Source organism: Pinus tabuliformis, chromosome 5_2, assembly GCF_031772625.1.
Source record: "Pinus tabuliformis cultivar Carrire ecotype Pingquan chromosome 5_2, CPIR1, whole genome shotgun sequence".
Taxonomy (NCBI): domain Eukaryota; kingdom Viridiplantae; phylum Streptophyta; class Pinopsida; order Pinales; family Pinaceae; genus Pinus; species Pinus tabuliformis.
Genome location: NC_142306.1, coordinates 1,085,631,911 through 1,085,643,141, shown reverse-complemented (window position 1 = coordinate 1,085,643,141; position 11,231 = coordinate 1,085,631,911). Strand labels below are relative to the sequence as shown.

General features: G+C 33.7%; 1 protein-coding gene across 3 annotated transcripts; it reads left to right on the top strand.

The window, feature by feature from the left end:
* Positions 1-2,576: 2,576 nt before the first annotated feature.
* Positions 2,577-3,968, top strand: LOC149163033 (uncharacterized). 3 transcript variants are annotated; one of them, XM_089435903.1, is made up of 5 exons: positions 2,577-2,729; positions 2,856-3,024; positions 3,055-3,152; positions 3,385-3,426; positions 3,542-3,968. In XM_089435903.1, the coding sequence occupies exons 2-5, from the start codon at positions 2,867-2,869 to the stop codon at positions 3,664-3,666; spliced, it is 423 nt and encodes a 140-aa protein (XP_089292029.1). In that variant the 5' UTR covers positions 2,577-2,729; positions 2,856-2,866; the 3' UTR covers positions 3,667-3,968. The 3 variants fall into 3 exon arrangements, with proteins under 3 accessions (XP_089292029.1, XP_089292028.1, XP_089292027.1); XM_089435902.1 differs by having other exon boundaries at positions 2,859-3,152; XM_089435901.1 differs by having other exon boundaries at positions 2,856-3,152.
* The last annotated feature ends 7,263 nt before the right edge of the window (positions 3,969-11,231 follow it).

Here is an 11,231-nt window from a genome sequence, read left to right as displayed (position 1 = left end):
TTGTTTAAATTTCTTTTAAGTTTATTTAAAAAATAAAAAAATGCTTATAAATTAATATTTTTTTTTTTTAAATTAAAAAATATGCCCATATTTTTTTGTTTCAAATAACAAACATTTATTTATTAAAAAAAGTTAAATGTTCATTTTTTTTTAAATCAAACATATATGGTTTTTTTTTAATAAAAAAATAAGGTTTAAGAAAAAATTTAAAAGTTTCTTGTTTCTTTTCTTTTTTTAATAAAAAATAGGTATTTCTTTTTTACTTTCAATGTTTTTTGATTTTTTTTTTTTTAAATTTTAAAAAACACACATATATATATATATATATATATATTTTTTTTTAATTTTCAATTTTTTTGATTTTTTTTTGTTTATAATTCAAGTTTATTTTTGGTTTTTTTAATTTTTTAAAAATGTTTTTAATCTAGTTTTATTTATTTATTTATTTTAATTTTCTATTTTTTATTTTTAATTTTCTGTTTTTTTAATTTTTCTATTTTTACTTACTTAATTTTATAGGTTTTTTAAATTTTCTTTTTCTTTTCTAAATTCTTTTATGGTTTATGGGATTCTCTTCTTTTTTTTTTTACATTTTTAATGTTTTTTTTTGTCTCAGGTATATATATATATATATAAAGTAATCAACATTTAAAAAAAAAAAAAAAAACAACTTGAAAATTTGTTAAGTAACCATGATTTTAAAAAAATGGACATAATAAATTTTAAAGTGTCAAAAATATGCTCCAAAAAATAAGTGTATTCTGCATCACCACTTTTCAAAATCGGGTCACTTTTTTGCTACCTCTACAAAACAGGTAATCGTCTCGTTATTTAAAGTGTCAAAAACTATGCTCTAAAAAAATGTGTGTGTTCTGCATCACCCATTTTCAAAATCTAGTCACTTTTTTGTTATATCTACGAAACGGGTAACAGTATCAGTTCCCGTTTCAAAATTTACGTTGCTTTATTATCATCAAAATGTTAATGAGATTTCCTGCTTCTTCCATCTTTGTATAGTAGTACAACTCCTACATTTATGTAACCTTAAACAAAAAGAAACACTCCGGTATTTAAAAAATAATGTCTTATAGATATTAGATATCCACCAAAATTTCCTTAGCTAATAGCTCGACAATGTAATGAAATCAACCAACAAAGGAATGGGCTCACTCAAGCAAGGATACAATAGTTTAGACAATGATAAATTGACCCAGTTGAGTATAGAGTCACATATGTAGTGATAAATTGGCCTAGTTGGGTATAGAGTCACCCAGGCAATGAGAAATAAACCTAGTTGTGTATAGAGTCACCAAGGCAATTGGAAATCACCCTAGTTGAGGCAATGAGAAATCAACCAAGTTGTGTATAGAGTCACCAAGGCAATTGGAAATCACCCTACTTGAGTATAGAGTTGTCGAAGTAAGTGGAAACTTAGCTAGCTAAGTATAGAGTCTCCTAGATGAATGTCTTAGCTCACGGAGTAAGAGAGGCAAATTTCATTAATTACCATAAAAACCCAAATTAGCAACTCCAAAAATACATACAACAACTCTATTCTTACACCCATTGATATTCCTCATAAAATAGAGGTACATATTGAGTCCTCAACAAAGAATCAATAGGAAACAAATTCAAGCATAAACAATTATAATATAATAAAACATTCTCATAGAGAATTGCCAAATGACACTTTGAGAGCTACAACACCTTCCCACAAGTATCTCACAATAATATAATCAGAACCATAATCTGCACTCTTTTTTCTCCATAAACATAGGGGAAAATCCATAACATTCAGAACAAATTGACATGATGTTTATTGTGGAAACCAAAATAGGAAATTTGTTTTGAATGTGCTCAATTTCTCCATTTTGACAATCTCTAGTTACAATACTCTCATGACATTTCATGTCTCTTTATCTCTTGGAGAAACTATTCATTGAAAATAAAAATGAAGGAGGAAATAGATCGAGCTAGGAGATAAAAGGAAGACCAACAACCATGACCCATCATTTCCAGTTCCTCAACTTTATATCCTTTATTGTATTTTATTTTATTTTCATTCAAATTTTTTTCCCTCTCATAATCATGTCATTAAACCTTTTTTTTTTAAATAGCTACTAAATATTACAACCATTCATGTCATTAAACTTTTTTTTTTAAATAGCTACTAAATATTACAACCATTCATTAGTTTAGATCCATTTCACATCACACTTCACTATTACCATTTCACTAGTGATGAGATTTTTACTCGAACTGATTCTAAAGCGCACAGGTTATCGCTTTTTATGAGTGGTGCTAAGATTCCAGTCAAACAAAGTGATGCGTATAATGCTTTATCTAAAGTAAGATTTTAAACCAGGGAACCATATCCAGCGTACATTTTGTTTTTCAAAAGAAAAATGCGGTCAACTTTACCATTCAATCATCTACTTCTGGACCTAACAAACGATACCAGACCTATCAATCGAAACTTCTTGTACGTACGCCACTGTTTATGAGCAAATAAGCTTGGAATTTCTGTGTTTTAAAAGAAAAAAACATTCCCACCCCAAGAATTTCTGACCATAGATAAAATTGAATGTATTCTTCTAAGAAAAAAGAGACTGAGAGCATAAAGAGATGTGAACGAATCTAACCGACTTCAGACCTATACAAATACATGCAGACTAAATGAATGTTATTCACTGCAAATTGCCCAGCGGCAGTATAGCAGAGAGTTTTGAGTAAGTTCTCATTGCTCCTCCTCTTAAGCTCTTAGTTATGATACTCATATTGAAGTTAAATTGATAAATATTTGGTTTATTTTATCATTATGTACTGAACTGAAGATTGTTTGGACTGTGGATAAGAAGAAGAAGCAATGGCAGATGTGAGTAAACAACGTCAGCCACCTCCAGGATATCCAAGTGGAGGAGAAACAAAAGTGGAACAACCTCAACGTCAACCACCTCCAGGATATCCAAGTGGAGGAGAAACAGAAGTGGAACAAGCTCCTAAAGTCATTGATGATATTAGTGATAAAGACCAACTAAATGGTGGTGGTGGTGAGGATGATGGAGAAACCGATCGGGGAATCAGAATCGGTCGCCCTATGCCTCGCTTATATCAAAGCGGTTACCCTGCCCTTTATGATAGGGGTAATCGGGGTAAGTGTATTGTTAACATTTTTGGATTTGGATGGTAGAGAATAGGAGCAAGTTAATTGTTTTGTTCATAGATATAGATATAGATATAGATATAGATATAGATATAGATATAGATTTAGATTTCTTTAAACTACAATCATATCTAGATAAACAATCAAATAACTATATTAACTATATCCAGATAAACAATCAAATAACTATATTAACTATGTTTATGGGTGAATGCAACCAGGTCATGGCCAACCTCCCTACCGTACCCATCCCCATTATGCTGGTAAGAATCACTTCACAATGGAGAATTTTACCACCATATGCTTTTATATGGTAGTACTAGAATGAGGGTATAATACTTTGGTGTGTTAATTATATTTTGGACTGTGTCAATGAAGGGGACAATTATGAAGGAGGATATGAAAATCAACTCCCTGCCTACTCCAACGGGCCTCAACAATTCTATGGACAACCTCCTCGTCGTGGCAATAACTATTATCTTAATGAGTATAGGCGATACTAAGCTTGGAACTCATATGGACTCACTAAGCTATGGTGCTTACTTGACTGTAAAGTACCACAGGTTGGGCTATGTTATACATATGCATAAGAAATAGCCCAATACTCCAACTAGGCTTTTGCATGTGCCTGCAGTTTTTGATTTGTATATTTGCTACTATCTAAGTTACACAGATTTTCTCTTTTTAAAACAATTTTCTTAAATCATAGCTTCTCCTTTTTTCTATTTATGTTTTAAAAAAAATAGGAAACCATTAATCATCCATCTGCTTTACTTTAAATAATAAAAACTCTTTGTTATCTGTATTCCTTTATATTGAATTTGGGTTTTGCTTAGAGTGCGAATTGGTTTATTTTGAAAGAACTCCGGCCACAGATAGCTCTAAATGGGAGGTGAATTAAATAAAGAAATTGTAAAATAAAGATACATTTTGGTTTTTTTTAATCAGTATATATTTATTTTAATTATGGATTTTACTTAAGTCTTAGAGACATCAAATTTCTTTCTTTGTAAAATTATTTTAAAGTAAAAAAACAACGTGTAATTTTTTTTATTGTTTAAACTATATTTTTAAATATTATTGAGACATAATATGTGCATTGAATTATTTTATCAAAACATATTAAACTGATTTTTTTTGTTATTGATATACTTTTAAGTATACATCAATATGAATTCATAACTCACGTTCTTATTAGTATCTTATTCTTCTATCTATATATATATATAAAAACTTGATATCAAATGTTATTTTTTTTACTTTTACATAAAATTATATTAGATCATATATATGCATAACATTTTTTTTCTATTTTATTGTAGTCAATATTGTTTTTTATTTAAAATAAGAAAAACAAATATACTTACACATCGCCTTCCTAATAAGCTATAAAATAAACTTTTAAATTAATTTATGTGAATCAAATTTCTCCACAAAGTTTTGAGATTTACTTAAAACACTCACTGCCTTGTCTAAAAGACAAATCTGACTGTTTGGTTGTTTGGCCGGGAATGGTTTCACATTGGTGTTGTAGGATTGAATATTTTATATTCTATTAACTTCAATACAAATTTTAAATATTTTGAAAATGTAATAAATGTAAATAAAATTAAAAGATAATTGATTTTGCTTATATTCCAAAATATTCCAAAATGTATAACCGACATAAAGTAACAATAATTTTGTAACATAAATAGCAATAATGTTCGATAAATCTGATTTTATGGACCTTTGACCTGATGTGGTTTCCCATGCCCATGTTGGACATGTAGATTTTTAAAGTTTCTGCAAGGGGATTTATTAATAGCAGAAAGCAACACTGAACCTACTCCAGCCACGGATGTCAAAATCATTTAAAAGAATAATAAGAGGACTGAGAGTGATGTGGAATTTAATTATGATACTCCCATTTATCTTTAGAATATGAAAAATGATAAATGATAGTTCGAGTACAAGGAAAGTATCACTACGGCATATTTGGCTCATAGTGAAAAGCGAATTAGAGGGGTAATGGATGTACGGGCGTGACTTGATGTATTAAGTAAATAAATAGTATTTGTCAACGACTTAGAGTTATAAATATTTTAAATAATAAATATAATTAAAATCATTGTATTTGAATAGTTGAAAAAAATAATTGTTATTTATGTAGAAATGATATAATTGGTATTTTTATAAATGATACAATCTTTTTTAATTAATACAGAGAAATGAATTTTATTATAAACTTTTAAAATGATATGAGCGCCCATTAATTAAACTATTTCTTAACATAAAGTTGCTTATTTTATTAAGAATTTCCTGCATACTTCATGCTTCATAAAAATGAGAGTTGATCCTTTTTATCCACAATTAATTAACTTGTATTCAAGTTTGCAATTTACACAAAACATCTACATTTTGTAAAAGGATGAGAGTGACTTTATAATTAAAAAATAAATATGGTTTATACAGATATAAGTAAATATATAATTTTTATGAATAAATATTTAAAAAATTATGATTTTGTAAGAGGGTATATATAATATTAGGAAGTTATGATACAATGAGAAATAATTATTGCCTTGGTCTAAAATAAATGATTGAGCAATATTTATCTACTAAGGAACATAATTGTATTAGAGGTGGTGGGAAGGTAAAAGCATATAGATAACTCACTGAAGATACACTTATTATAGAGGTTTGCAATAATATAAATGATTGAGCAATATTTATTTACTAAGGAACATAATTGTATTAGAGGTGGTGGGAAGGTAAAAGCATATAAATAACTCATTGAAGATACACCTATTATAGAGGTTTGGGGTAATGAATAAAAATATAAAAACAAATAATATTTTTTTGTTGTTTATGATAATAAGCATTATAAGTTTTTATATTTATTTAACTTTAGACAATTTAAACATATATATCTACTTTACAAATTTCACTTTGTGAAAACATTATAACTTTTACTTAATTGTGTTATATAGACATTGTTGTTTAAAAAATATTTTATGCACATATAGTGTGATCAATTTTAAATTTACAAGTCACATATAAGTTAAATTTTTAAGTAATCAATTTAATGAGTAGCCTATATGGGCATCTCTCTATTTGGAAATATTACTAATTTAGGGGTAAAATTATGTTTATAGCCTATATTGATCTTCTATGTCAACTATATTTATTAATTTTTATTTGTATGTTGAAAACCATAATATTTTATATTTCAACTTTAAGTGATTTAAACACATATCTAATTTGTAAATTCTACTTGTCCATAAAATGAGAACTTTTAGATAATTGTGTTATTTTTATATTATTATTTAAAAAGTATTTTATGCCACATTAATTGCAAATGTTTAAGTAATGAAGATAATAAGTAGCATACATTGCCACATAGAAATTTAAAAATAATACTCATTTGAAGGGTAACATTATATTCATAATCTAACTACTCATTTGAAGGGTAACATTATATTCATAATCTAACTACTCATTTGAAGGGTAACATTATATTCGTAATCTACATTGATTACTCTACTACATCAACTATGTTCGTGTTGGTAATATTGTTGTCACGGGGGACTACTTATGTCCATGATTAAGATTGAAAAATGAAAATTGGTGTAAGTATTATTTTTGAACTTTTGATGCTCCATTTAGATACCCTATCATCAACGGCATTATTACTCCAATTAATTCACTCAAATGGGAGTGTAGGATATATGGTGAGAAATATTATTCTGATACTTTAACAATGGTATATGGAACTCCATCCAACCATATGAATGCTGATAAATGAATAATTTATACAGGATAACCCATCCAAAGTACAAGTAGGCCAATCTAACTGCTTTAACAAGTCATCCCTATAAGTGAATGTACAAACATTATAAATAAAGAGCATATAAGTTCATTTATATATGACTAAGAAAATTAAATATGAGGTTGCAAGATGAGTTGAGGAATAATTTTTGGGGTGATTATTGGTGTCTAAATTGAAAGAAAAATATGATTTATGGAGTGAACAAGTCATCTCTTAATTTTCTCTACAATTTTTCTTTTGGGATGTTTCAGAACATGAAATATGGACGATATAAATAAAATATATTCATGTATCTGTGGTTGAAATTTGAGACCTTCCTTCACTATCATTGATATAGATTTGATCATTATATTTTTATCATCCATATCAATTCATTCAGAGTGGAAATGGTGGAGGAATAAGCTCCGGGTACCATTTTTACCAGCAAGACCTAGTTTGGAAAAACAGGGTCTGAAGCCTTCCGGGACAATTTTGAGGCATCAGATGACATTTTTTGGAGGTAATTTTTTTGTTTATTAGCATAGCACCTTTTCATGTTGTTTCACACACACAAATATTTCCAACGATGCAAGAAGCACGTCAATCAAAGTCTGTATGCAAAATTTATGCCACTTAGAAGTTGACCTTCCTGTTTTCACACCCATAGTTCAGGAGGATGTCACGTCAACCCCCATTATTCATGGAAAAGGGTCTAGCCACATGTTTTTGATGTAAAAGACTCTGAAAGAGTCTATATTATAACTTGTTGACAGTGTTGGACTTGCCAACATGTCAAGGGGATCTCCCCGGTAAGAAGTCCCAACTAGACCTCAGATCGTTTGGTGTAGGAGTCCCAACAATGGGTCGTACAATATCGCCTTGACCGTGATTATGCGTAGAGGCAAGCAGGATGTCCTTGTTGGCAGTAAGGGTGTGACCAATGTAGCAAGCCAAGGAAGGTGCATGAAGGGTTCTAACAGATGGAAAGTGGAATGAGTGCACCCCTTGGAAACCTATGAAAACACGCAGCTTGGAAGGGAACACACGAGCAAAGATACATCACAAGCGAGAATGCAAGTGAACCAAATATACAAAGTGATGGTTAAACCAACACCACATTTCAACGAGATTCACACATACCTATATAGAAAGAGTCCATACATGCATATATCGTTACTGTAATGAAGACAACTGAAATAAAACAACAACATATGCATGAAACGTGCTGGCTCTGTTATATTAAGAAAGTGAGTTCCAATCATACATGTAACCATGACCAACCACTAGTTCCAACAATAGAACGTTATAGTCACTTCTGCATGCTCCTCCAAAGAGATGTACTAGCTCTGCGTTGTGGAGAAGCCAAGGCTCATTACAATACGCTCCAATATTTCTCTAAGATACTCCCACAGGAAGCTTGGCTCCCAAAAGCCTCTACATAGAGTTATGAGTTTCTATAAATAGCAAAGGCTTGGGTGACCCTTGACATTCCCCTTTTTGACTCTTCACCTACCCTCATGACTCTTCAACTACTACATGATTGTTACATTCAACCATTGACACTTGGTCTTTCACTTTTACAAGATGTTACATTACAATCTGTGCATGTACCCATGTGAGACAAAATAGTCTTGAGCAAGTCGTGCAAGGCACTACTAAGACTTGGACAACTGTGGGAAGACCAACTCTTCGACGTATTTGTGATGATCGTTGGAGGCGAATTGATGCCAAGCTTGGTAGTACGCGATGGTGTATGTGTGCTCATTGGTGACATCGTGCTGAAAGCAAACTCTCACCTCCATTGCATCTGGGTACACTGATCTGACACCTCTATCCAACTTGTCTGCTAACATGCACATCATAGTCTTGAGTGCAGCCAGACAAACAACATACTGATGCATAGTGTGTGCACTGATCTCCAAGTCTGCACTGGTGGCTACACACATCAACTCATCAAAGTACATGTCTAGCTCTATTTGGACTTGGTTCTTTGACTTCACCTCGGTGAGTGTGCCAATAGATGGGATCATGTGTGTGTGCACAATAACATCCATGCTTATAAATACCCGTGCATGTGAAGCCTGCAAAATAGTGATGATGATCCGGATTTAAGCAGGAACGCAATAGATTACAGAGATAACCATAAATAAAGAGATGCGATAACCATAAAAACAGAGATGCAGCGGAAATAATACTTCATTTCACTAATGGAGAATACTGAAATATGCTTACAAATAGAAATGACCCAGCTAGGGCGATGGTAGCTTATCTCTGAGAAGAGATGTGTCGGCTACATGCCTCTGAACTGTTCCGAACTGTCTTTACAATGAGGCTTGAAGGCCTATTTATTATTGAGAAACAATGGAAAAACCCTTAACATTCCAAAACCTAACCCTAGAAGATGAAAACGCCAAACTATGGGCCCCGTTTGGGTAAATTGGTACATCAACTTCCCGGGGTCGTAACTTTGGCATACGATCTCCGTTTTACGCGCATGATAGCCCGTTGAAAAGATCTTTCTGAGGACTATAACACAAACAACGATTTTTTTATCTAAAAAATCGCAAGAGCGGGATTTCCCAAAAAACATCGTTTAGGGCCTCAAAACGGCTCCGGAAGTTTAGGACCCGAAAACTGCTAAAAATAGTAAATTGTGCTATAATTAAGGAAACTGAAAATGTCAAGAGGGACAATGGTGGGGGTCTAGGTGGACTTGGCAGGTGGCCACCAATATCCACCTGGATCATTCCTCCCCCCTTAGGAAGCAATGGTCCCCATTGCGTTGAGTTCCTCCATGAGATGGGGAAACTTTTGCTGAACTTGGTCCCTGGTGAGCCACTTGCCATTGTGAAGGAGTTGGCCTGCTTTGACAACTCGATACAGTTGAATATTCTGTTGGCGAGTATTCTTGATCTGTGTGTCCATGATTCGATCAGTTGCAGCTTGTTCCATGCAATCTGGATTTAATTCTGTGGGGGTGAGCTGTTCTGCAATGTCGGATGTATCTAGCAATGGTGGAAAGTATGGCCGAAGGCGGTCCACATTGAACACTGGGTGCAGGCCAAGGAATGGGGGAATGCTGAGTTCAAATGCATTGTTTCCCACAGCCTTAGTAATGGTGTAGGGACCATATCGGAGTGGTCTCAGTTTCCGATAGGCTCCAGTAAGGCGTTCCTTTTGTAAATGCAACCAGACTTTGTCACCCACCTGGAACTTGTGTGGCACTCGATGTTGATCATGTCGCTGCTTGAACTTGGCATTTGATTTCTCCAGAATGTCATGGACCTGCTGGCGAATATGTTGGATGTGCTCAATGAAGCTGGTCGCCTTGTTTGTTTCAGACTGGACATGAGCAGAATCTGTGTGAGTAGCTGCAAATGGCATGGCCACATCAATGGGGCATAATGGCTGGAATCCCAAGCCCACCTGAAAAGGGCTATGGCCAGTGGAGCTGTGAAGAGCTCGGTTGTAGCTGTGTTGAACATAGGGGAGGCTCTCGTCCCATGTGCGTGGATGCTTTGAGTTGTACATGCGCAGAATGTGTACAATCATCCTATTGACAACCTCTGTCTGGCCATCAGTTTGAGGATGGAAGGCGGTGGACTTAGTGAGTTTGGTGTCCAGCATTGACCAGAGACTGGACCAAAATGTACTGAGGAACCGACTGTCCCGATCTGAGATGATAGACTGTGGAATCCCAAAGTGCACCTAAACTCGTTCAAAGAAGAGTTTAGCAGTGGCTTCTGCTGTGATGTTCTTCTTGCAGGCCGCCATGATGGCCATCTTCGAGAACCTGTCGACGACTACAAAAACACAGTCATTTCCATGCTTAGTGGAAGGAAGGCCAGACATGTAATCCATGGAGATGGATTCCCACGGTTGGCTAGGGGTAGGCAGTGGGGTATAGAGGCCTTGCTTCTTGATGGTCGGTTTGGCAATGGCACAGGCAGTACATGATCTGATGTACTTCCCAACATCCTGTCGAAGATTCGGCCAATAGAAATACTTTTGCAGCACTGCCACTGTTTTCTCGACCCCGAAATGACCAGCAACTCGACTATAGTGTGCTTCCCAAATCATCTTGGCACGCTCGCTTGAAGGAACACAAAGGTGACCCAAGTGGCATAACAGGTCATCCTGGAGGTGAAAATCTGGAACATGCTGACCCTCCAAGAGGTTCTGGTATGTGTGGCCGAATTTCGGGTCGCTTTTGTAGAGCAGTGGCCAATCAGAAGTCTCGTGCCCACAAGAGTTGAGGACGGTGGTTAACGCCATGAT